The 27,518-nt window shown below is 38.9% G+C and overlaps 1 protein-coding gene across 1 annotated transcript in view; it reads right to left on the bottom strand.

Moving 5' to 3' along the window:
- Positions 1-27,518, bottom strand: part of KIF6 (kinesin family member 6) — a 385,696-nt gene that overhangs the window by 242,188 nt on the left and 115,990 nt on the right. The window contains exons 7-10 of the mRNA XM_049652734.1: positions 17,792-17,998; positions 9,763-9,906; positions 8,730-8,816; positions 2,587-2,690 (exon numbers count right to left, since the gene is read on the bottom strand). Of these exons, the coding sequence (XP_049508691.1) occupies positions 2,587-2,690; positions 8,730-8,816; positions 9,763-9,906; positions 17,792-17,998 (542 nt within the window). The remainder of the gene's footprint in view (positions 1-2,586; positions 2,691-8,729; positions 8,817-9,762; positions 9,907-17,791; positions 17,999-27,518) is intronic.

Raw genomic sequence — 27,518 nt, 5'->3', positions numbered from 1 at the left:
CTCTTCTTATAACATTTAGTTCTGAAGCCTCCAAGCTGTAAAGGCTCCTTGTCCTGGTCTTTCTTTAAGTCGGCAGTCCTCATGTTTCTGGTTGTTCCCAACTGTGAACTCATCTTTCCTAGACTCTCAGCCCTGGGCAGGTGGTCCTGGAAGAGGGCCGAGCGGCTGTGGGGGCTCATGCTCCATGCTCCTTACTGTTCTCAGTGGGAACAGGGCTTGGGCAGAGCCGAGGACAGCGGCTGGCCTTCAGGGCTTCTCTGGTCCCCAGTTTGTCCTGGATATCATCAGCTACCTGGGGCCTTTCCCTATTTCTCCATCCTAAATGCTGACCTAAACACTGGGTGGAGCGGAGAAGAAGGAGCGCGCAGGGGTTCACAAGACAGACTGCACTCGCTACCATAGCTCTGCCAAATCCTCGCAGGCTGCTCCCAGCCCTCTCCCGCTCCAGGGAGCCACCATGTCGAGCCTTGTAGCTTTTACGGTGCAGCGCCCAGTCTTGGTCTACCCTTTCCTCTTACCCATCTAAACCCCACCTTTCAATCTACCTGGAACTCCTTGAAGCCTCTAGTCCCCTGAGACGTTTCCATCTTATTCTTGGGTGTGGCTACAGATTCAGATGTTTCAGTTCTACAATTCCTCAGACTTGGTGCAGTGGAGGGAGCGGACATCTTAAAACCACCACATGCAAAATCTTATCCTTAAACTGAGCCTCCTGAACAACATTTGGGATGTGCCGGACTTAGCAAAAACTCTGGTACTTATTTCACGTACTGGCCATTTGCCTTCTTGCTCTTGGATCCGATTTCTACTTTTCCCCTCTTTTACCCTGCATCACAGGAAACTACATTCTCTGACTCTCCCAACAGGGAGAGCATGGTTTCTAGGCAAATTCTGGGCATGTTTCTGGTTTCCGGGCAAGTTCAGCCAGTGGGACGTGCAGGTAGAAGACTGGAAGTGGTGTGAGAGAGAAGCCAGGACTCCCTGCCAGGATGCTGTCTCTGATAGCACCTGTGGCTCTTTGTTTGGTGGCCCAGTTTACATGGGACAGCATCACTGTGGGTTAGCTCTGGTTGGTCAGCTCCAGTCTCAGACTTTGGTAACATAAGCTTCTACCATCATCCCTTCAATCCCAGGGTGTCACGGCTCCTGCTGCTCCTGATGTCTGGGGTGCTGCATATTTCCTGCAATGTCACCTCCTGTGCAACAACTTTCCCATGGTAAATTCCTTCTGTTGAGAGGTCTAGAATGTTTTTCTTTTCTTGGCTGAACCCTGACTTGAAGATCAAAATTCTGCAGAGGCATCTTCAAAGATAATAATTGGTAATTCCTCTCTTTGAGGGGAAGGGAGCATCATAGTGAGGGAATTCTCAGCTTGGTTTTCTCAGCATCTAAGATATCATTAGATATCACTGTGGCATTAATTGCATATATGCCACAGAGCAAATTTATAAGGAAAGCCTTAGGAGCCTCTCCTATTATTAAACAGAGTGTTATAGATGCTATCCTAGAAGAGTGAAGCTTTGATTATAGCAGAAAGCTTCTTTGGGACACTTGGGTGGCCCAGTCAGTTAAGTGTACAACTCTTAATCTCAGCTCAGGTCATGATCTCACGGTTCCTGAGTGTGAGCCCCACACTGAATTCTGCGCTGATGGCGAGGAGCCTGCTTGGGATCCTGTGTCCCTCTGTCTCTGCTGCTCCCCTACTCGTGCACGCTCTCCCTCTCTCTCAAAAATAAATAAATAAGCTCTAAAAAAAAAAAAAACTTGCTTAAGGCTTCTCGATGTTTAGACCTACCTTTCGGCACAGCCAGGAAGTAGTTTAAAGAAAATATTTTCATCAACTCTATTACTTACCATTTTCTCTGTTGAGAGAGGGTTAGATGAAATGATTGTAAGCCCTTAGAAAAATCTTGTGTATCTCTATTTCTCCTTTGGAAATAGAGAATATCACTGCCTTCTAAGTCCAGCCCACTATTATCACTCCACAGATGCTTTATAAGTTGCACAGAAACAACAATTAAGTCCACCACTGTGGCTCACGATCAGAGAGAGAATGAGAGCCACACTGTGCCACTGACAGATGCCATGCTGTATAAAGCCCTGAATACCTGCTTTCATTCCCATTTCTAGTATTTGAACTATAATATATGGGCCATCTATTTATTAAAGGAGAGAGCCTACCTTGGCATGGGATAAATTGGTGCTTGCAACAAGATGCTTTTTAATACAAAGGACATTTCTTGAATTCCTTTCAGATCTGAGATCCACAGCATATGAGGGGTTGGTGTATATGTTTTTAATTGCACGACTATTACACAAGCCCTTCTCTTCAGCTGGCATGAGAAGGATATTCCCATCCTTTCTATGCTCTGTTCTTTACTTCCTCAAAGCTGAGGCGGCAAAAACACTGCCAGCCTTATCCAGCTTTTCATGGAAAGCCGCCACTCTTAACTGGCGCCTAAATGCAATTTCAGACTGTCCCAGGAGACCTTCGTGCTTTGAGGTGAATTCATAACATTAGGGCCAACAAAGAAGTTAACACAAACTTTCACTGTTAAAGAAAAAGAAAAAGGTCTGCAGGCTTACTCAAGGAGCTCTGCATCTGTGAGCGCCTCTGTCCTCTGCTCCCCAGTGACAATGGCCAGTTCATCCTTCAGCTCCTGAATTTCTTTTTGTAGGCGTATAATCATCTACAAACGGCAAGGCGGGAGAATCAACGTCACCTCCTCATTAAAGGGAACTTGGTGACAGAGAACATACATCTTTGCAAATTACGAATTATTTTAAGGACACAAAAACATACGGAGAATGATCGGAAAGCCACCCCTGGCCCTACCACCCAGCTTTGTTAAATCTCAACATTTTGTCAAAATAGTTCTAGAATTTATTTTAACAAATAAAACATTACTTATGTAACCGGAGCTCCTAATTCCTATTCCTTTTCTGTCCTTCCCGGGGTGATCACTGTACTATATATAGTGGAGAGCATCTCCCTGCATGTTTTCATATGTTTCCTCCATCTATACCTATGGATGGCACTGTAAGTCATATATGGTATCGTTTTCCATGCTTTAAACCTTATGTAAATGTTACCATACTGCATGGAATGATAACTTCTTTTTTTGAGATTATTTATACTGCTACATGTAGCTCTAGTTCATTAATTTTCATGGGCATATACTGCTTCAGTAAAGGACTATGTCACAATTTATCTCTGTCTCCTGCTGATGGACATTTAGGATTTTTACTTTTGCTTTTATAAACAATGTGGCTATCAACACTATGAACACCTCCTTGGGCACATATGTGAGTGTCTCTGATGTGTGCACTTAGAAACAAAACTGCATGGTTGGAGAGTCTGTGCATCTCCCTCCTCTTCAGTATGCCTTGCTAAGTTGGTCTTCAGAGTAGTTGTATAAACTTAGATTCTTCATCCATGATATACAGTTCCTGTTTGCCCACATTTACTTCACTGCTTATGGAGTACTGACAGACGCTTTAATTTTGCCGGTCTGGAAGATGTAAAATGGCACCTTGTTTAGTTCAAATATGCATTTTCTGATTACTAGGGAGGTTGGTCATCTCTGCATATGTATATCGGCTGTTTGGTTTCCTCTTCTGTAAATCACTTATTTATATTCTTGTTTGTTTCCACTGAGTTGTGTTGTTTTTTTTTTTTTTTCCTTATGGAAAAAGGAAAGCCTTATGGAAAGCCTTATGCAGGCTGCTTTATATATGAATCCATTATTAGTTTTATGTAAGGTATATGATTTCTCCCAATCTATGCCATTTTGTGGTGTTCTTTGTGTTAAGTGAAAGTTTTAAATTTCAGTATGATTTCATTATCGACTTATTCCATTATGAGTTGTAGTTTTGTGTCTTCGTAAACAAAATCCATTTTCTACCTTAAACCATAGGAATATTTTCCTATATATTCTTATAAAAGTTTTAAAGCTTTGCTTTTCACATGTGGGCTTTTATTTTGGATAAAGTATGAGATATGGATCTAATTTTATTTTTTATACAGCAGCTAACCATGCAAGATTTGCTATTATAATTTTGTTACATAACATATTTCTACATATAAATGTGTCCTTTTCTGGGCCATTGGTTAAAAACATTTATGTACTTGACTATATGTGCGGCAATACTACGCTATTTTAATGATTATATCTTAGGAAACTTTGGCAGCTAGATAGAACAAGCCACTTTCATTTTATTCCTTTCCAAAACAGACATGGCTATTCTTGGTCATTTGTTCTTTCGTATAAGTTTGAGATGCAGCTTATAAAATTTCCCCAAAGGTCCTCCTCAATTTTTAGCCAGAAATAAATTCGATTAAAGGAGTAATTTGGTAAGACTTATCAAATTAGTCATGTTGAATCCTCTCATCCATGAATATAGTATGGCGTTCCACCGGTTCCTTTAAATAAAGATGTATCACGTTTTCTATAAATATGTTTAATTAGAGTTTTTTTCCTAGAATTTTCAAGTTTTTGTTGCTGCTGTAAATCAAATTTTTCTAATATTACATATTCTAGTTGTTGGCTTTGATTTATAGGAAGACACTTTCTATGTATGAATTATGTGCCACATAATTTTCTGAACATTGTTTTGTTTCTATTAATCATTACATATTCTTAGATGTTCTATATAAACAACTAAGTTATCTGTAAGCAATGACAGATGTTTTCTTCTTTTCAAATCCTCATACACTATTATTATTATTTTTTTAATGTCTCTGTCCTAGCTAGGACTTCGAAGTATAATGCTTCCGATATGCTGATCTTATTCCTTCTAACATTTCACCTTTAAAATGTTTGCTCTAGCTTTCGGTTGATACCCTTAATCACTTGAAGGATGTTCACTGATATTCATAGTTTGACGAGTCTTTTCAAACTATGGATGAATGTTTAATGTTATCAAATACTTTTTCTGCATCTAGTAATGTGATAATATAATTTTTCTCTTTTAAACTGTGAATATGATAAGTCACCTTAATTCATGTGACTTTTTTTTCCGCATGAACTACTTCCAATGTACAAAAAGACATAAAGTATACCTTATAAATCCACTAGTTAGCGTAAGTAAATACCTATATACCTACTACTTAGCTTAAGAAGTAAAACATTACTCTTTTGAAGCCCAAGTCTCTGTATAGCCTTCCCTAAATGAATTCCCTGTTACCATTACCTGAAATTTGGTGTTTATTTTTCCCATGGCTCTTATTCTTTTACTATACATTAACATGTTTTCTAATGATAGATTACCTTTAAATTCCCAAAATAAACCCAACTAGCTCATGATACCATATATCATATTAATAATATATGGTCGTAATGCAAATTCCCTAAAACAAAAATTAGCAGGCTGAATTCAATTTATACTCTTCCTTCAATATTCGACCAACTTAAAAAAACATCGAGTCTGGTCCATCCTTCTTTCCTTCCTGTCTTTTTTTTCTCCCTTCCTCCATCACTTCTCTCCTTCTTCTTTCTCTTTTTCTGTTTTTCTTTCTCTCCTTTTGGTAGCTTTGTTATTATTGAATCTAGTCATTAGTCATACATCTATTCATGCTTTTTTAATGCTTCTTGCATTAGTTTCAGTGTGATATTTTTGTAGGACATTGTCTATTTTGTTTGTTTCCAAATTTACAGCCATAAAGTCACTCAAAATACTTTTATTATTATTTTAAGATATCTACTGTGCCTATAGGTAAGTCCTCTTTTCATTGCAAATATTGTATCGATTTCTGCCTTCTTTATTCTTGTCTTCATTAATCTTTCCTGAGATTTGTTCATTTTATTATTAGATTAAAAATCAACTTCTGGGGTTTGTTGCTCTTCTCCACTGTATCTCCGCTTTGGGTTTTGTTTTCACTCATTTCCACACTTTTATTTCTGTCTTTCTACTGTTTTGGATTTATTTTTCTCACTCATTTATCTGACTTCTTGGCTTGGGGTCTACCAGACCAAGGGAGTTTGTAAATTTGAACTTCAAACGCATGTGTAGCAGAGCATTAGGATTTCAAATTTTCAGAGAAACCGTATTTTGCTCCACCTAAAGTTCAGGCTAAGGCAGACAAGCTTCACTAGCATCTCCCTATGTCAGTGGACAGATTTTTTTGCCCCTTTCTGGTTCACCTTTTCACTTGTTTTATGTTGGGAAGCAGACAGGGTGTCATGGGTTCATCATCTGTCTTCCAAGGTTCCGGGGCTTCAACTCTGATGCTTTTCTTACAATCCCCTTCACCTCTTCTACTCCAGGACAACTGCAGCCTCAACTTTGTTTCTGGGCCCTGGAGAATCCCCTTATTTACTTCATTCAACTTCAGACATATATGTCAAACGTGCCTGTCGAATTTTATATCAGTGGGTTTCAGATTATCTCTGCCACATCAACTAGACCTGATGTTCCAAAGAACATGGTGACTGAGTATTTTGAACACATCAGTGCTCCTGGAATTTCATTTAAATGCACAGGATTGAGTGGGTTTTGGTTGTTTGCTCCTTTTCAAAAACATGCTTGGAATCATCAAGCTCTGCAGAGTGAAAATCCTTAGACAGGAACTATGTGAGTCATTCATTTGTATTCGAACCTCCCCTCCCCCCACCTCCTGCTCCACTAAATTAATATTGATGCCATATTTTCTACATCTGCTAAGGCTTTCAAAGTCAAATCTAACAACCAAATTATCTTCTGTTACTGAACAGAAATCTCAAAACTAAGCCAACTTTTCATGATTTTGAGATTAGTACAGTCACATCTCGCATCAAATTAGTGTAGAAACTTTGGAATGAGAGCCTTCCTTAGAAGATTTGGGGCCATGCCCAGTCACCACAGACTCTGGCCTGCTTACAATTCTTTTATCATATTGTCTCCCTGAGGTATTAATACTTGTAAAGAAAGCAAGTCAAATCCTTGATGATCCTGCTCTCAGAGGGTTGGCTTCCTGTGTGTCATTGGATTTTGACAGTAAGATATTGGAAATCCCATCCAAGTTGTGTTTTAGGTGGTTTTGAGGACAAATTTGTAATTGTCACTTGTGCTTCAGAAAAGCTCTGTACATAAAGTAATGAACAGTAATGTCAGTTCTAGAAGCCATTAAAGAGGCCAGGAGATAATACTTGTCAATTACCAGATGAATTCTGCATCAGGAAGACCTCAACATTTGTTCAATTATCAGCTATCAGCTTTGATTCGGGTTTCTCTTTTTGTTAAGCTTCTCACAAGCGCTACATCAAACACATGATAATGTTCATCTTTTTTTCACATTCTTCAAGTTCCTTCAAAGAAAAGTCTCTCTTTGTTTTTTAAAAACTTAAAGAAAAAGACCCTCTAGTGTCAAATGTGTTTATTTTCCTTCAATTATGCACTAATTTTTGTCTTTGGGCTAATAGCTCATTCCTGTCTTTCTCACGCTGCTCAGTGATGCTACCGGGCTGCTTGCTGGAGAAGGAGGGATGGTAGAAGAATTCATCTTACAAGTTCCATTTCACTTGACTCATGCCTGTGAATTCTGACTCCTTCTTTCAGCGGGGGGAGGGGGGGGGGTCTTGTGTTATGCTGTTGTTTCACCAGGGCCTGTGCTAGAAAGAGACCCTACCTCACCCATTTGGTTTCTCCAGAGGAGATTTCCATAAGGGCAGCTTAAGTTCCTGAGGGGAGGAGAGTAAAACAAATAACCTCATTATTTCTGTTACCTCTTTACCTCTACACTTTAATGCAATGACTTCAGGGGAGACAGGGCGCACAATCCAAAGGAAATAATTAATATGGGTAACAGTGAATTTGAGAAGGGCTTTTTTTTTTTTAGAATTTGAGAAATTTGTAAATGAGGTGCTGTTGGTAAGATTTCACCATCTTTTTATAACGCATCCTGCTAAGCTTATGCCAGCTTCTGTTCTAGAGAAAATTTTAAGAGCTGAGTGATTTGAAAAGTAATATAATCTTAATTTGGGAATGTACAAAACTGAAATATTCTATTTCAACATCTTCAATGTTGGCATAAGTTGATTCCATGTTGTATTTCGTTCAGAGAAGACTAACAAAATAAAGAGAAAACATCTGCATTTAAAATGAGGATCTGAGTCATGTAACTTGCAAATATTTTTGCTTTAAAAAAGCACTTTGATAAAGCAGGACTCATTGCTATAAAACTAGAAGCTTGGCTATTTTTCCACAGACCAAACCCATGATGAATTTTTTTTTAATCTCTAAATAACAGGACAGTTATGCAAAATATGGTTCTACTTAATAACCATTAGAACTTCTTCTCTGTTAGCTTTTATAAAAGATGGCCTATTATTATTATCTCTAGAAAGTTAAACTGATGTTTTCTGAAAGGCCACCAGCTGCATGTAAATATAAGCGGATGTGACTGCATCATACACATCCTCGGGACTCACTGCACATCTTGGGAGCAGACTGATGGGACTGCAGGTGGCAGGCCCTTGAGTCAGACCATCTGCACCTGAATCCTGGCTCTGCTGCTTATGGCGCTGTGACTCTACACAAGTTATTTACCATTTCTATGCCTCAGTTTTGTCATCCGTCAAGTGGGGATGGAGTTAACATCTACTTGTAAGGTTGTCATCAGAATTAAATAAATTAATACAGTTCCAACACTTAGAACACTGCCTGGAACAGAGGACGTGCTCCTCTAGTTTTGCTCATCTATGATATACTTTTTTCTTTTTTTTTAACATAGTAAGTTAAAAGTGGCTTACCAATCTGGGATCGATTTCTTCATTGAGAACAGCTTCATTCTTTATGAGAGCCACTCGTTGTGCAAATCTGCAGGTAGATATAGACTCCTAAGGAAGCAACATAACTCCTTAAAATGTTATGACTTTGAGAGATAAAACTTAAGTTTTGTTCACAGAAGAAAGACGCACACCTAAAGAGTGATGTGTATAAAACACAATGAGGAATCAGTCTTCCAAATTAGGAAGCTTTGCTTTAGAACATTATTTTAATAAAAACTTTAATAAAAATTTTATTTTGGCTTAATAATATGATCAATGCCCAAACTGTGGGAGATCGTGAGGTCCTGAGTGGCGACTGGTATGTTTTTTTCAACTATTGATCTATTCAACCAGAAAACTACAAATACAAATCATAATCATAGCAGGTACTATTATAATTCACAAACATGAAAGACTATAAAATAAACATTTGTTAACAGACCAAAGAGAGAGGCTTTTCAAGGCATCTTAGAATGCACTTAGGGCTTGGCCTTGTTTTGAAAGACACCCTGCCACTTCCTGCTTTCCTCTTTGGGAGAAAAATCTAGACCCTGGGCATTCAACTGAAATGTGTAAAATGCCAAGCTGACTCTAAAGCAACCCAGGAAAGCCAGTCAGAAGCCAGCCCCTGACAAAACGGCCTGTGCAATGCGCTCAGCGACACGTCCAGGGACACCTCTTGGAGGTGCTTCCAAGGTATCTCAGTTTTCAGGAGCAAAACGGAACAGAAGCTAATGAGTCTCTTCTCTCGTGTCTTCCAGCCAACATTACTAACCCACCAGGGGGCTTCCCAAAACCCGTGTATGAGCCTTCTTCCCACCATCCTGTGCTGTGTGAAGTCCATTCTCAAAGGGGATGATTAAAATGCCGGCAAACAAACCAAAGCTGTGAACTCTGCAGGGTATTTGTGTCTGAAAGCAGCTGAAAAGATGGAAACCCACCCAGGACCTTCAACTCCATCTCATAAACTAGCAACAGAAACTCAGACTGAGATCCCCAGAAGGAACCAACGTACGTCGATATTCCTTTTCTCTAAAGAGAGTGTTGCAATCATGGTCGTCATGCAGTTCCCTCCCAGACTGTCTCTTAGGACACTGGTCATCATGGAGTTCCTGTAGGGAATGTGGGAACGGTGTTTTTCTGAAAGAGCAATGATCACCTGTGGCACAGTAGAAAAATAATGGCATTAGATTAGCAGAAAATGCACATTTGACAGTCAACTAAGCCGCAACTACAGTGAAAATACAAACAGAAATCACAACAATGCAGGGTGACATCTAAAACTTGGGCTCAGAATAAATATCTTTACAATATTTGGTATAATAATGGTGGAAGCAGAGGGAAGTAAACTTAGCAAAAACATCCCACCGTGAATGCTGTAATTTTTGGACAGATGATATAACTTGGTACAGAACAGGGTATGTTATTATCCTGTTTTCAGCCATTGGAAAATTTATATAAAAACTCAAGAGTAGGGGCACCTGGGTGGCTCAGTTGGTTAAGCGTCTGACTCTTGATTCCAGCTCAGGTCAAGATCTCATGGTTCCATGAGATCAAGCCCAGTGTCAGACTCTGCACGCTGATAGTGCAAAGGTTGTTTGGGATTCTCTCTTTCCCTATCTCTCTGCCCCTCTCCTGCTCGTGCTCTCTCACTCTTTCTCAAAAACTAAATAAACATTTTTTTAAAAAAACCTCAAGAGTAGATCATGCCAGATTTTTAAAATCCTACCAAAATCGATTGATATGACCCATCTTCAAGGTAGAAGAGGCAGAACAGTATATAAGAACTATGAGATGGCAGGGGTTAGTGGTAGAGACCTGAGAATTGGGTGCCACATTGTTCAGGTCTGACATCCTAGCCTTACTAGGACAGGTCACTCAACATCTCTGCCTCAATCTCTTCAACTATAAAACAAAGGATAGTATCTCCCTCATAGGAAGCTGGCATGATTTAGAGTTAAAATCTGTACAATTTAGAGTAAAAATGTACAAACTGCTTTAAGAAGTACCCCCCGCTCATAAGAAGTGCTCTATATGTGTTTGCTACCATTGTAAGTGATGGGGGAAGTTTATGTTGGTTCTGAGTCTCGTCCATCTTACTTTTCGCAAGTGTGTTAGGTACTTAATGAGAAGGAACTAGCTGGATGAAAGGCTGCTGTGGGGGTTCCCAAAGGAAGCCACCAGGGGTTCGGGGTTTTCCTGGAAAGACGAACCCAGTGCTAGATGCCCATCCCAAGCATCAGGAATAAGTCACGCACAGATGTGACTTGAAGGGCATCACCAGACCCTGACTCTCGAAAATACTTCTGCCAACACCTGTCACTGTTCTGATCCTCCCCACTCTCAGGTGTGTAATTCCCACCAACAGAACCTCTTCTACTCCCTTGGTTTACAAAACAAGATTGTTTTTGAGGGCTGTTTGGAGCAAAAACACAAACGACCACTGGATCTTGCTTTATTTTGCTGACCACACATTTTACTGCAAACCAGGTATCCTGTGATATTTCTCTCAATAATTACTTCTCCACCCTCAGAAATGAGGCCTTCACATCTTATCCTTTTGTTTCAAACCTCCACATGGCCTCCTCTCCCTGCCTTTAGTCTGAGCTGATGGCCACACACCTTCCATTAGAAGTGAGCAGCCTAGGGCGCCTGGGTAACGCACTTGGTTAAAGAGTCCAGCTCTTGGTTTCTGCTCAGGTCATGATCTCATGGTTTTATGGATTCAAGCCCTACATCAGGCTCTGCACTGGCAGCACAGAGTCTGCTTGGGATTCTCTCTCCCTCTCTCATTCTGCCCCTTCCCCATGCATGCTGTCTCTATTTCTCTCAAGATAAATAAATAAACTTGGAAAAAAAAAAAAAAAAAAAGAAGGACCTAGTCTCTCTTACGACTCAACTTTCCACAAGAGACCTAGCTCCATCAAGAGGACACCCTAGTGTGGAACTGGGAGGTGAGTCATGAGAGGTGGTGGCCACAGGAGGAAGATCAGATTTGTAGGACAATGTGGTGGCAAAGGCATCTGGTTTCTTTGAGGCAGCTGCAGGAACTTTCTGGAATCCAGGACTTAATGCCCTGAGTGCCAACTGGGGTAATGGTAATGTTTTGCAGAGCAGTTCAGTGGCGTGGCTGGATGTGTCTCCTGTTTGCTCTGCTCCTAGCTGGATAGTATCCAAGTCCAGCTCTCAACTTTTCTTGAGACTCTTTATGTTTAATAAACTCTACACTGCTTAAATTAGCTACAGTGGGTTTTCCAGTTCACAACTAAGAAATCTGACTAATACAACATGCACTTGATGCATTTACGTGAAATAAATGAACAAATAAATGAGTAGACTAATTAGCTTCACCTAGGAAGACAGTGTGAGGGTCAATAGTATGCAACGAGATTTGGCAGAACTGAGTTTGATATAATTGGAAAGGAAGTGGGGAACATGGCAGACCCAAATCTGAGTGGCAAGACGGTAGGTAGTAGGGGACACTGAGCAGAACTCCAAAGCCTCAGAGCCAAGAGGACAAATGAAATATCTATAACAAGCAAGGCAGGCCCAAATATCAAACACCAGACCAAACAGGGAGGGTTGGTGGGACGGATGTGTGGAGAGGGTGGCATTATTAATTATGAATCATAATTAAGTATCTAACAGTATTGTAAGTACTTTGAAATTTTTTCATAAAACACTATTTTTTTCCTGTCACTATTTTTTTCCTGTTTCAGGAAATAACATCTCTTCTATTCAACAGCTTGATGAAACTTAGATGATATGAAAGAGAATACGCTTATTAAATTTCCTGTTGGTATTCAGGTAAATGGAGTTTTTAACTTGCTTTTGGTTGCAATGACAGAAAATGTACAAACTGGATTTAATCCTAAGGGAGATGTATTGGCCCATGTGCAATAGGAAAGTTTTAAGGAAAGGGCAGTGCTACCACCGAGGACTTAGTTTTCACCAGTATCTGCTCTACCTTCTATGTTATAGAAGTCTGCCTCTCTTCATGGCCACCAGATGGCTGACCAATGTTCTTATTTATAACTGATGTGATAAAGTTCTCTAATTATTAAACATACATTCTGAGCTTTCCTAGGGACAAACATGGGTCACGGGCCCATCCCTGAACCAATCACTCTAGCCAAGGTCCCACCTAGCCTACACTAGTCAAGGTCTACTCCTAGAGCTGGGATGGGCCCCTGGCTGCTACTCCTGCAATGAGTGTTATAGAGGCAATCCCAATGTCCTTTCCAGAAAGGGCTCTAAAATTGTTCAAGAGAATAATTAAAATTCAAAATGGGATTACGGATTGGAAAGCATGGTCTTTAAAAATGGGGGAAATGAAAGCAGTGCATAATAAAAGAAAGAACCCAGGACTCAGAGGCAGAAACCAGCTGCACACTTGTGTGATTTTAGGCGAATCTCTTACCTTTATTAGTCTCTATTTCCTCACTTGTAAAAGTGGGATTGGAATGCCTGCCTATCTCACAAAAATGTTTTAAAGATGCATAGAGATAGTTTCTGGAATAGTAAAACAAAAAGTACCCCGTGTTTGCAGGGGTGTCCAGGCTATGTTCCTTATGATCCCTTTGGACACTTGCTACAGCCATATAAATCCAGTTCTGGACCATTTCTCTCCAAGAGGGATCTTCTCAGCTCTAAAGGAGTTTGGGGATACCATAACAAGCCCAGACCCCTTGGAGCAGATACAGATCTTCAGAGTGACCCAGAAATGGCTGGTATTTGGGAGAGAGGCAAAGGTAGATTATTCTTTGTGGGGCAGCTTTGGGCTCTCTGAATTCAGCAGGAACCAAATGATCCGCATGGCACAGGGTAAGGAGGTGGTATACAACCTGGATTCTTTTTTTTTTTTTTTTTTTTTAGTGTCTACTTCCATTGGGATTTCATGTACAAATACAACAATATGTTCCTGAGGGCATTCTTTAAGCAACAAAGAGTGGAAACTCACATTATATTTAACAGTATCTCCAACTATCTTGAAACTATGCCTAAAATCAATAACTCAGATTGCTATTTAATGAGTTAAAGAGATTTTCCTTTAAAGAGCTCAGAAGCACATGGAAAATTAGCCTCTGAAAACTGACAATGATTTGGAGCGGTTACAACTGGCACTGGCACCATTAGTTTTCCTCCTGAACACACACATTTAGTGGAAGCCAAATGGAAACGAAAACTCTGGGGAAGTCCCACTAATGGGGGGTAACTGGCTGAAGGTGACCCTGATTCTGATTTCTGTAGAGGCAGAGAGCAAACACTCTGTTCCCAGTGGTTTTTCACTTGATGTTTGGGCTGATAGAGACCGAGGGTCACACCAGGGGCACTTGGTGAGGCTTATGGTTAGAACAAATACGTATATCCCCTTCCTTCTCTTCCACAGACTTAATTTCTAGGGCCAAGATGTACCCTGTTATTGTGGCTTAAAATGTTTTCGAGGAGACTTTTTGGAAAGAGGACTGCATACACAAGGAAATTTCCAAAACCAACAATGTTCTGACAAACAGAAATTTATTTACTTATGAGCACAATAAGGTGCATTCAACTCAGAAAGGTTGTGCCCTGCGAGCAGGTGTAAGGTCCATAATTATGGCCAGAAGGGCAGTGACGGTTCTTCATGGAATTTCTATAAGTAGTGTGGGATAATAAATGTAAGAGAGGTTACCGAATTGTCCTAGGACATCTCCATATATATAGATATAGATATATATAAAATAAGATGGAGAAGATGTAATTAATTACAAACATTTACCTGAATTTCTAATAGAGCATTTATCTGACTATATGTAAGGATTTTTTTTTTTTTTGAAAGAATGAGAGTGTGCACACGTGAGTGGGGGAGGGGCACAGGGAGAGAGAGAGAGACAGAGACAGAGACAGAAAGAGAAAGAGAGAATCTCAAGCAGGTTCCACTGTGGAACCAGCGCAGAGCCCAACTGTGGGGCTTTATCCCACAACCCTGGGATCATGACCTAAGCCAAAATTAAGAGTCAGACACTCAACCGACTGAGCCATCCAGGCACCCTGTAAGGATCTGTTTATTTGCTTTGCTCCTTCACTAGATAACACGATAGCATAGACTATCTTCTCACCCATGCATTTATCCCCATTGCCTAACATAACTTGTAGCACTTCACGGACATTTAATCATAATTTGTTGAATGAATGAGTGAATGAATGAATGAAGTGAGTTAAACTAAATTGTGTTACACGTCCGGTCTCGTCAGCCCCATAATCAAGTCCAACATAAAGAAAACCTGTGTACAAAAGTCCTGTTATTTCATTAATGGTATCTGCCTGCCTCTTTTTATTATTCCTATTCCCCTGTACTCCTTGGATCTCTCTCACTTATCTCTTTCTGTGTGAAATTCCAAAATTTCTCTACTACCCACCTATTCTTCTCTAGCCGCAACTCCTAGATTTATTCAACTTCACACATCTATGTCCACATACTCCAGTTTCCTACATTTGTGTCCCTCTTCACTCTCGGGCTAACCTTCCCCTTTTTCTCTCTCCCTTGTCTTATGCTATAACCTCCACGAAGACACTTGTGGATCAGTGTAAGCAGTTAACAGCTGGAGTGACGCATTGGGTGAATATGAAACAGATTATTTACATTCTGAAAGCCAAAGGTCAACGACATGTGAATGTCACTGCAGCTCTGTGTCAATCGAGCCCCTGTACTGGAGCAAAGGGCTAACGGACTCCAAGTTCCCACTGCCTGACATACACTAACCCCAGCCCTGCCTGGTTCCCTCCTACTCATTCTTTGAATCTTTGCTTAATATCAGCCCTGAAAGAACTTTCATTCCTTCCACCTTTCTCAGTTGAAGTCCGATCCCCATTACAAGCTTTCCTCACCCCTTGGCCTTTTTCTGCACAACTCACCTGGACTAAAACCAAGTATTCAATGACTATTTATTCCACGCACATCTCCCTGCACCAGCCCATGAGACCTCTGGGGCAAGGACCGTTTCTACTTTGCTTGGCACTATGCTCCAGTGCCTGGCACAGTCCTCAGCATGCTCTTGCTCCTTGTAAATGTTTAAGTACATAAATTCGTTATACAGGAAACCAAATGCACAGAGCCACCAAGACCACTCACATGAGGCTGATGTTATAAGAATCCTGAAGAGAAGAGATGTGGGGAGAGAAATAGTTCTAATGACAAGTAGCAGCTTACAGAGGTTGTGCTAAAATGAAGAGAGGATTAGGGGCAGAATGTTTTCGTTGAGTGGTAACAATTGGTGGAAATTCTGATTCAACTAATGAATATAATTTTGTATGAACAGATGGGCATAATGGGAATTAAAGCCAACAGTGCTACCAACTGAAACAACTAGGTATATTTCGTTGAAATAAAGCACTTTAAATATAGTCCGTTATGTTTTTATATCAATGTTTTGTAAGTGTCCTATTAAGTAAATGCTCTGTTAAAGTAAAAGTAGTGTGTAATATTTGAGTAAGGAAGAGCTAGGGAAGCCTGAATCTTGTCAGAAACACTAAAATTGATCTGAACACTGGGCAGGTCATTAATCTCTGGGTGCTGCATTACGGGGGTTTATTTGGTTAGAGCCTAACTGCATGTACCTTGTTCAGATACAACTCCCTTAGGTTTCTCTCAATCTGCTTTTTCAGCCAACTTGACCATTAGAAAGCATTTACCATCAGGACAATATCAGTCTCAAAAAGGGGGGAGGGGGTGTTTCTGTTTGTTTTTTCAAATCTTTTAGCCTCCAACACTCATTAGCAAGTCCTTCTGCCTTGCCAATATAGTCTGCACTTCTCTACTCCAGGTTTTAATCATGCTCCTCTTTTTTTTTTTTTTCTGAGAATTTGGAAGTAGTTGCCATCTTTAACATTCAACTCACAGCACTTCACTCACAGAGCTGAAAGAAACTTGAGAAATCATCCAATTCAATATGCTCATTTTAAGGGGTGAGGATTTTTTTCTGGAAAATTTATTTGGCTAAATTCAGATGAGCTCTCTTATCACCTGGAGTCAAAATCAGAAATAAAAAACAGAGCACACACTGGGGTAGATCGTAGTAAACTTGGGGTAGGGGTCGGGAGGACAGGTAAAGCAAAGAGAACCATTGCAGGATCACAATCACGAACTCAAGTCACCAGAAGCCAAAAAAGATATCAGTCATCTCTAAATTATGTTCCTATAACTAAGCCACAAGCCTGAAAAGATAGGCCACAGGAGGCCATTTATAACCTATTTTCACACCCATTACAAACTTTACAGTAAAAACAATAAGGTATAGTAAGAAAACACATGGGCCTTGTAGCCAGGCAATTCAAGATTCTACTCCTCATCTTACTGCTAGCTGGTAACCTTGGGAAGGCCTCAGGAAGATCTGAGTTTTAAAATCTACAAGATGGAAATAACTAATACCTTACATTGTAGGGCTGTTGTAAGGTTTAAATGAAATGGTATATACAAAATGCTACCCCAATGTTCACAGCAGCATTATTCACAATAGCCAAAAGGTAGCAACAACTGAAGCATCCGTCGATGGATGAACAGATAAACAAGACATGGCATGTACATACAATGAAACATTTCTCAGCTTTGAACAGGAACAGAATTCAAATACATGCTACAGCATATGAGGGACTTTGAAGACATTATGCTAAGGGAAATAAACCCAGGCAGAAAAGGACAAATATTGTACATTCCACTTATATGAGTATCTAGAATAGGCAAGTTCATAGAGACAGGGAGTAGAACAGAGGTTACCAGATACTGGAAGCATAAGGAAATGGAGAATTACTACTTAATAAGTACAGAGTTTCTGTTTGGGGTCATGAAAAAAGTTCTGGAAATGGATGGCGGTGATGGATGCACAACACTGTGAATGTACATAACGACACAGAATTGAATACTTAAAATGATTAAAATTATGAAGTTTATGTTATGTATATTTTACCACAATAAAAGAGGAAAACAAAAAACAAAAATGTTAGCTGAGTGCCTAGTAAAGTGTGTCAGCAAATGGTAGATATAGTTAATCCCGTTGTGCCCATTTTACCTGTTCTAAGTAATGAAGGGACAAGTTGATGTACTTGGCCTCTGTTAGAAGTTGGCCTCCCACTCCAGTCTTTGCAACTCGCTCTGAACCAGCCAGGTCAACCAAGTGAAGTTTGGCATGGCGGACGGTCGCAGATCCTGGCTCCTTGCTTGATAAGTGAATAGAGAAAATGCAGTGGGAACGAGTTGAAGCTTGGTTCATTGGAGTCTACAAAAAAGGAATTGCAAAACAAAATCAATGTGAACAATGAGCATTTTCACAGAATCTCAAAAAATTTAAATTTATGTTTCTGATGGTATGACACTTCCAATGAAGCCAGTGCTGTCCAATGCAACAAAAACACTTGTAGCCGAGACCTCTTAAAGTCAGTTATACTTAATGTATTGTTTCCGGAAAGACTGACAACAGATGTGGATGGGTTGATTCAGAAAGTGAGGAAAGAGTTTGAATAAGGTAAAGCTTGGGTCTACTTACTAATATGATAACTTAATTTCATTACATGACCACAGTTCCCACCTTAATCTTGGCTAGCCATACTGCAGATGCTCAATGTGAACATCATGGGGAAAAAGGTGAGAATGGGTGCACTGGGAGAATTCATTACACACTTGTAATAAACACAACCAACAGACAAGGATGCCCAGTATCACTGCTACTACCCAACAGTGAACAGGGGGTCCCAGCCAATGCAGTAAACAAGAAAACGAAATACAAGTCATCGTGACAGGAAAAGAAGAGATGAAAACATCATTATCTGCAGAAAATATGGTAGTCTACAAAGAAAATGCAGGAACATCTATAAACTGTTAAAAACTAAGTTAAAAACTAAGAAGTTTAGCAGGGTTGCTGGATGAAAGATCAACATGCCAAATTAGAGAAGTTCTAATAACCAGCAATAATTAATCAGGAAGTCTAATATTACTTATAATGGTAACAAAGACAATGAAATAATGGGGGATTAATCTTATAAAAAAGTGTGATTTGTAGGGAAAATGATAAAATAATATTAAGAGATACAAAAAGAAAACCTAAATAAAAGGTGTCCTAGATATTAATGTACCATGTCATAGATGGGAAAACTAAAAATGAATCTGTATATTAATTTCTCTATATTAACATACATAACCAATGCAATTGAAATAAAAATACCACATGTTATGTTTGTGGAACAGGGCAAATTAATTCTAAAAAACAGACGGAGCAAATATAAAAAAATAACAGAAACAATTCTGTGAAAGAAGCACAAGAGAGGGGAGCATGTCCTGCTATACATCAAGGTATATCATAATGCCATAGTAATTGAAACAGTGTGGTATTGCTGCAGGAACAGATAATGAGATCAGGGAAACATGCTGGGCTCATTTAGAAACTCTGGATAGGACAGAAGTGACCTCACACCATAATGGAGAAAGAACAGACTAATTAACAAATGGTGCTGGAATAACTGGCTATCCATCTTGAAAAAAATAAATTTAGGTTGCTTCTCACACTTGATACACAAATAAATTCCAAAATGTATTAAAGACTTAGGTGTAAAATAACACAATTTTAACATTCATATAAGAAAATATGGAAGCATATCAGGACCAATTCAAGGCAGTCATGGATCTTTTATGATAAGATATTAAACACAAAAATGAATTAATTGAAAGTATTTGACCAAATTATCCAAAATTAAAGAACTTCTGGGTGATAAAATCTACCACAGAGTTGGAAGGCTGGGAGTTGATGTTTGCAATCCATATAGCTAACAAAAGATTAATGCTTGAAATAAAGAACCTCCACACATCGATAAGAAAAAGGCAACTCCGAAAAAAAATGAGCAAAGGATATGAACAGGCAACCCATAGAGAGGAAACCTAAAAATGGTTAATTAGTATTTGAAAAAAAATGCTCCAACTCACAAATAGCCAGGACAAACAATTAGAGCCATCATGATAAAGTATTTCACTCACCTCTATCAGACTGGAAACTTTTAGAAAATGGAGTCTAACAAAACAAGATTTGTAAAGATACAAGGAAACAAGAACATTTATATACTGCTGGGAGGAATATAAAGTAAGAACCTCTTTATGAGAGCAATTTGACAATATGTGGTAAGGTTCCAGATGGATATAACCCACAACCCAGCAACAGACTCCGAGGTGTATTCCTGGAGAGAAGTCTGGAACAAGTCTCACTGGGAGAGAGTGAAAAGGGGTGATTGGTATGCACACATATGGGCATTCATGCTTGGGTATAGCAAGAAATTGGCACAAGATGTACAACCTAAATGAAAATCTGTGGTAGTAGAGATGAATGAACTTGGATAATTCAAACTACAGGGAAGTCAAAATGAAGCACCTTTTGGATAGATTGACAGATGGGTTTCTGAACTGCTGATGAGAAATAGCATGTTAAAGAATGATGTAAACTTCGATGATCAAAATGATATCTATGACAGAACTCAGGTGCTCAAAAAGAAGTATCACCTAAAAATTTCATTCATGGCTCTAGAACTTAGGTCATTAAAGTATAAAAATATGGACTGGAAGAACACAGCAAATTAATGCTAATGGTTGCCTCTGTGAGGGATACAAAGCAAAAAGGCCACAAGAGGACTTCAGTTGTATCTGTAATACCCTATTTATTTAAAATTAGCAGAAGTGGGCTCTTGGGTGGCTCAGTCAGTCAAGCATCCAACTTTGGCTCAGGCCATGATTTCATGGTCCCTGAGTTTGAGCCCCGCATCGGGCTCTGTACTGACAGCTCAGAGCATGGAGCCTGCTTCGGATTCTGTGTCTCCCTCTCTCTCTGCCCCTCCTCTGCTTGCTCTCTCTCTCTCTCAAAAATAAACATTAAAAAAATTTTTTGTAATTATCAGAAGCAAATTCTGATACCTAAAAATAAAATTTACCTAACAGTATTCCAAATGACTGTTCATGTGAGTAAGTGTGTGCAGCTCCCCACCCCTGCAAAATGGGATTTAACAAAAGAATTTCCATATGGATGCACACGTATTCAGAGAGGGTAACACACTCGGATGCTATTTTAACCCGAAATTCCTTCTGCAAATCTGAGTTCTTGATATCCACCATTGTTGATTTACACCAACTACCAAAATACACAGATGTCAAAATCTTGGCATTGTGTTGGTGATGATGATGTAGCTAGTGAGTTAAATAGGCTGAAAATGTGACCCATTACTCGTTGCCACAATAACCATACTCAGATCTGGCCAGTGTGTGATTTTGCATGCTGAAGTGGACCAGCAAATAACTGTGCCTGTAAAACCGCAAACTCAAATTTAGAACCTAAGTTGAGGTGTTTCGAAAGTGACTGGAAGTTATTTGCAGAACTTAAACATGGGTTTCACGTCACTGTTATATTCGCCCAACAATAAATCCTACAGTACTGGAACAAAAGTCAAATCGACAATCGATAGAAATAAATAACACAGAGACTCTCCCCGACATCTGTCTTCAGCTTCCAAATGGATCCACTGCAGACACAATAAAATGTGGCCCATTAGCAAATAATGGAAGAGTGTACCGATTTCAAAGGAATGTGAGATTTACATCAAATTAAGTTGTATTTCTGGAGTCTGTAATTAAAATGCAGTAATATGCTGTAGGAGTCCATGCCTACAATTTTGTAACTTCCCATAAATATTTCCTGCATGAAGTAGTAGTTGGTGTCCTCTTAGCTAAAATTTTCTTAAACCTCAGAAAACATTCTTTATGTGTAGCTGTTTAAGTGTGATCGAATGTGCTGGTGTCTGCTCTGTTTATTTAAGGGTGTCTATATGTCTCACAGGCATGCCCCTACATTTGTCCTTTTAAAGGTAAAATCGTATTAAAACATTTCTGAAACTGCCTAAGAACAGATGGCACCATTTAGGCAGATTCATTCAAATTTAAGTGCACATTTTGAACAAATGTGCTCTTGGCACTAGAGACTATGTCTTTGGAAAAATGTTAGTGATGATTAATCATCTGCATGCAGAGAGCTTTCACATTTCATATCAGTCTGTGGATACAGCTCTGTGTTAGGCAGCACAAAGACTAGAAGGAAAATAAGACATGGAACTTGCCCTCAAGAAATTTATAATCTAGCTCAAGAGCTAAAGACAAAACAAGTGAAATGAGAGGGAATGCTGAGAAAAAGGCAAATTTGCAATACAGAAAGGGGTCTGTTCTCAGAACTGAGCATGCTGACCCTCTAGGTAATACCTAAGAATACTAATCATCCCCTCATCCTGGAGGCTCTCTACCCACCCTGCCCCTCCTGGGTTTCTAGAATCTACACTGTCCTGGCACTTTCTCTCTAACTGCTCTGTTTCCTTTTCCTTTACTGGACGCTTTTCTCCCCAGTCCCGAAAACACGCAGGTCCCAAGCTATGGTCATGATATTTCTTCCCCTTGGAAAGGTCTTCGTCGATAGGTCTGATTATCACTGAATAGATACTGTAGTGTAGTTTAAAAGTCACAGATCAACGGTCTTAGAATGTGGTATTGAAACACCCGGTTTCAAGTCCTGGTTCCGTCACTTACTGGTGTTGAAATATTAAGCAAATTGACATAATTTTGGTTCTTGTGTCTTTGTAATCCCTATAATAAGGCTTGCTTTGCTGCAAAGAGCTATACTGAGTGTGGAAGTGGCCCATGAACTGTGAAAGGTCATATAAATGTCCATTCCTGTTGATATTCACTCTATTCAGATGCCTCCCATATCCTTATTTCCAACCACAGTTTCTCTGTGCACTAGATTAGAATGTCTACTGATAACTGCCACTAAAATGCCTTGCCAGCATCTTAAACCTAATGCTCCCCAAAATAAGCTCATCACTTTCCCTCATTCTGTGTCCCACACATGGACGTCCAGTCCATTCCTCTTGAATTTACTTCTACTTCTATCTCCAAATATCCTTGATCTCTCCTCTGGGTCATGACATTCTCTCCTTATTAGTCTCCCCAAATTTACTCGTCTCCTCCAATTGTTCTCCACGTTGTAGAATAATATTTTTAAAAAACATATTTGATTACATCAGTTCTACCTATATTTCTGAATTAAACTATCACATCACTAAGACTAAATATCTCTAGTTCCTTCAAGTGTGTTCCTCAAAATATTTTTTTTAATATGGCAGGCACTCTGACACTCTGAATTGCATATATTCTTTCTAGTGTAGACTAACCACAGCAGAGGACACTGGAATCCAGGCAATCTAAATCTAGAGTTGCCCGTAACTAGCACATGAAGTGTCCTATCATGTTTGCTCCACCCTTTTACCCATGATATGAAATTTGTTTGGGAAACACACACACATACACAAACATTTATTTGATGACTGACCTGTATTTGATTAGTTTTTACCCCAAGTTACAATCACTTGAGATAATTATGGAACTTTTTTCTTTCAATTTTTTGCTATCTACAAATGAAAGTATCCTCATCCAAATAATTTGTAAGAATTAATAAGGCAGAACAACATTCCATGAACACTCCTACTCTCTACTCTGTTAGGAAACAGTTATGGGTATTTTCCAATTGGCTTTAATCCAAGCACTTTCATATACCTTCAATTTCTCTGTATATCCCCAAGGATACTTTTGAGAGACTTTATTAAATAAATTGGATCTATTTGATCTATGAGTTTTTATAACCTTATCAAAAAAGTGAATAGAATTAGTTTAAGATGAATCAATGTTGACTCTTTCCTAATTGCTTACTGATCATTATTTAAGAATGCTTTACCAGATTCTTGTCTTAGGGCTTAGTATCAAAAATATTAACTTGCCATTTTCCAAATATATTTTCTTTCTTGGAAAATAAGAAAGTATATGGCTTTCTTTAATGGGGTAAAAGTCTAAAAACCCAGGATCACTGGTCCCTTATAGATTCATCATAACAAGTTCCATTGGGAAGGTTACATCCTCTAGCAAATGCTTTCCACTTCCTTCTTCCTCCCACCTAGATTCTGAGCTCCTTGAGGCTGTCTTATTCATCATTGTAACCCTAACATAATACAGCATAATAGTGTTCAAAAATACTTGTTTAATTGCTGACCTTATTCATTTCTAGCTTTCTGGAAGCTCTATGGCATGCTCCATAATTTCTAAAAATCTCCATATCATTCCAAGACCACATCTGCAAACTCCTTTTTCCCCCCAAATTCTTTAAGTCCATGGAATTCATTTAAGTCTAAAAATTAGAATTATTTGAAAAAGTAAGATCGACTCAAGTCTCCCTACCCATTGTGCCTGATTCCAGAGATCTCCCACTACCCTCTACATCTTCAACTGCCTTTTCTCTTACCTAGAATGTCCTCTTGCTGGTCAAGTATTGCCTATCATTTCTGACTGGGAAATGTATGTCCTCTTCCTCCTCCAAAATAAACCTACTCAAAATTAAATTACCTCCACGAATTCTCTTGGACGATTCACAAATGGCATTAGCTATTGTGTTCAAAAAGGACATTTAACATTTGTGCGTAGAGTAGAAGATCATTAATATTCAAACTCTGGAAAAATCCAAATGATGGATTTTTTCAAATGGATTTTTAAATGTTTAGCATTTTAAAAATTATGACATAATATGAATAAATTTGCTACAGGGGCAGAGAGGGGTAATGGTGTGATCTATCGGGCCTCAGATGAGTGTTTGGTGGCCAGCCCACTTTGCATGATGTAATTATAAAAGGTACACATTATAAAAGGTGACTCAAAAGTGACCCTGTCAGACAATAGTGACTTCAAACTTTCTATACAAAAGGGGCTTGGAACAGCAACGTGGCTGTGGATGGTACTTGCAATGGCTTTGGCAGAGCACTTTACATAATATAGCATCAAATCAAGAAAACACCACATGCCTACACTGAAGACTGAAATTCCTTCTCCTACAGCCCTCCAAGCCATTTACTGGCACTGGCTGGCCTACCACTCTCAGAAACTATTTCATAAGTTTAAAAATCTCATATTTCACTGCATAAGAATCATTTTCTACAAAGCAGGACATATTCGGAGGCTGACAGAAAATTTTGCAAAGCGATGGTATAGTGGCAAGAATTGGTGAACATCTTCAAAAGGCTGTTCAGTCATCTTCCCTTATGGATTCTGCAGATACACAACAACCAAGCCTGGTGCTCGATGATTTCAGAACACATATTCTTTTGCAGTTGTTGTTATACAGAGTCTTATTGGCAGATCAACAAGGATTCCCTGTGAATTGAAATGTTCACCTTTCTTTTTTTTTTTTCATTATTTCACAACAGGGTGTGTGTGGGAGGGGCAGTTATGTGTGTGTGTGTGTGTGTGTGTGTGTGTGTGTGTGGCTATTTTCGAGATTGAACATTTTGATTTTAGGGCCAAAAATTGATAAGTGAAAAATGGTTTTTGTGTTTACATAATATACTATTATGTTTTGGGTAAATTTTTTTCTTTTAGTCAATCTCATGTTTTCAATCAATTTTAAAGTAACTACACATAATATAGCCCACAATGATTTGAATAATCTCTTTAAATTACATATAACATTTTCTAGGATCCTTTGAATGCTTTGTTATCTCTTGCCATATCTTATAGTCCATTCCTATGTACCAAATTCTTTTTTTCAATGACTCTCCTATTTTGGGGTGAAATATCTCAACAAGAATTTCCACTACACTAGATTAGGTCTGGTGAAGAAAATCTCTTAGACTGAACAGAGTGTATAATGTATACTCTTGAGATTCTTTAAAATAAACCAGCAAAGAACAAAAACAGCACCACAGAAGCCGTAATCCAGATTTCCACTCCAATTCTCCTGGTCTGATAACACTTTCTAACCCGATAGCCTAACTGATTTCTTCCTCTGCTCATTTATTCTATCTGAATTGAAGACTGAAAATAATAACTTCTATGTGTTTTCTGGGCTACCCCAGCCTTCAGGTTAAAACTCACCCTTAAGTGATTCCCTAACCTTCCCACCATTGGCTAAATGATTCCATATCCAATTCCTCCCGTAGCACATGGGTTATCAGGAGGCCCACCACACCCTTGATGTACACCAACCCAGCCTGGAAGTGAGAACTGACCAAACCGAGTGGTGGATCATGTGACACTAAAAACACCTGCCTTGATTCTTCCTGAGGCTGTTTCAGAACACAGTGCTTAGCAGCAAAATATCCCCAATTAGATAACCTTCAATTGGAATTAATAATTCTAAACTCCTTGTTTTTCTTTCTGATTTTTCTCTTTATAAGATACGTGGCTTTTAGAAAAGTAGTCAAAATCATTTTCTCTAGTTGCAGGATTTCTAGGCCCAGCATATTGTCAAGGTAGTTTTGTAAAAGAGAAAAATAGATTAGGTACATCAGTTTTGTGTAAAATTCAAAAGCAAGCTTTGGAGTAACCTGGAATATATAATAAGAATTTTCTAGCAAGTATGATTCACCTTTCTGATATCCTATTATATTTTATTATATATCTCTCCTAACAAGTCTGTGATCAATTTGATGTGGTTTTTTTTTGTTTGGTTTTTTTTTTTTTTTCACATCCTGTAAGATCTACTAGGGTGACTTAATTTTAGGAAAACTAAATGTCAGAATTAGGGATGGCTCTTTTTCTGCTGGATGTCAAAATTCAGAAGATTGCCTCTCTGCGGGTCACTTCTTCAGGATTTGACAAATGAAAGTCAAATGCATTTATATCAAAAGCTAAGTATGTTAAAATTGGCCCATTTGCAAACTGAGAAGGAATTTTACCCATATCTTCAATCAGTTATGTCCAACTATCATCTCTGTTTATCATCCTTGAACGAGCTATCATCACATAATCACCAAAGTAAAGGTTTGTTCTCTGAACAAGGGAAATTATATGACCCCAAATGTTGCCCCGGCCTCCCCCATTTTTTTTTTACTTGACTGTGAGAAGAATCATAACAAAACTGATTCTTCAATGGCAACAAGTAACTTATTGCCGTTATCTAGCACATTTTTCACCTTTTACATTGAGTTTAACTTTTTTTTTCTTTTTTCCTTTTAAAATTCAGCCTGGCTTAACAATTTCCACATGTGAGCATACACAGAACTGGAACAACAATATTATGGGCTAAAAAGTCTAGTGATCTCATGAATTGACAGCAGCTCAGAGGGTTTGTCTTTAGGGAAAACCTATTCTGAACACATTACACAGCTCAAGATTATAGGTAAGCTGAAAATACCCTTCACTATCCTCTGTACAGACAAGATCAGTACTGAACTCAGAACTCAGATATACTTTCATATAATTTTATTCTTATGAAAGAAGCTTATCCCGTCAGATTGATGGTGATAACTCTCAATGCAACGTTTCAGGTCGGACATCAAGATCAAACAGACAGGAATTCAGGGACAATGTCATTTACGGTAGAGATGCTGAAGGAAGAACTCTAAAAGCACAGAAAGCTACTATTAGAAACATTATTTCTCTCTGCTTTATAGTCCAATCATATTTTTTCCGTATTTTGAAGATTCTGCAGTTCTTTCTATGGCCATGAAGATCTCAGTTGCTGTTACAACTGGCAACACTCCAAATGGCATACCCCAACCTAGTAAAAGTACTTGTTGAAGGTTTTTGGTGGTTTGTAAGACCCCTGTCTCCTCCCTCCTAGCTGGAACCATTATAAGGATTGGATACAAAAGTTAGCTTGCCTGAAAAAAAAAAAAAAAAAAAAAAAAAAAAAAACCTGACCGAGAGAAGACTGCAAACAAGGCTTCCTTCGTTTAACT

The sequence above is a fragment of the Panthera uncia genome (assembly GCF_023721935.1).
Source record: "Panthera uncia isolate 11264 chromosome B2 unlocalized genomic scaffold, Puncia_PCG_1.0 HiC_scaffold_24, whole genome shotgun sequence".
NCBI lineage: Eukaryota > Metazoa > Chordata > Mammalia > Carnivora > Felidae > Panthera > Panthera uncia.
Note: the sequence above shows the minus strand (reverse complement) of the source record. Positions and strands in the feature narration are given on the sequence as shown.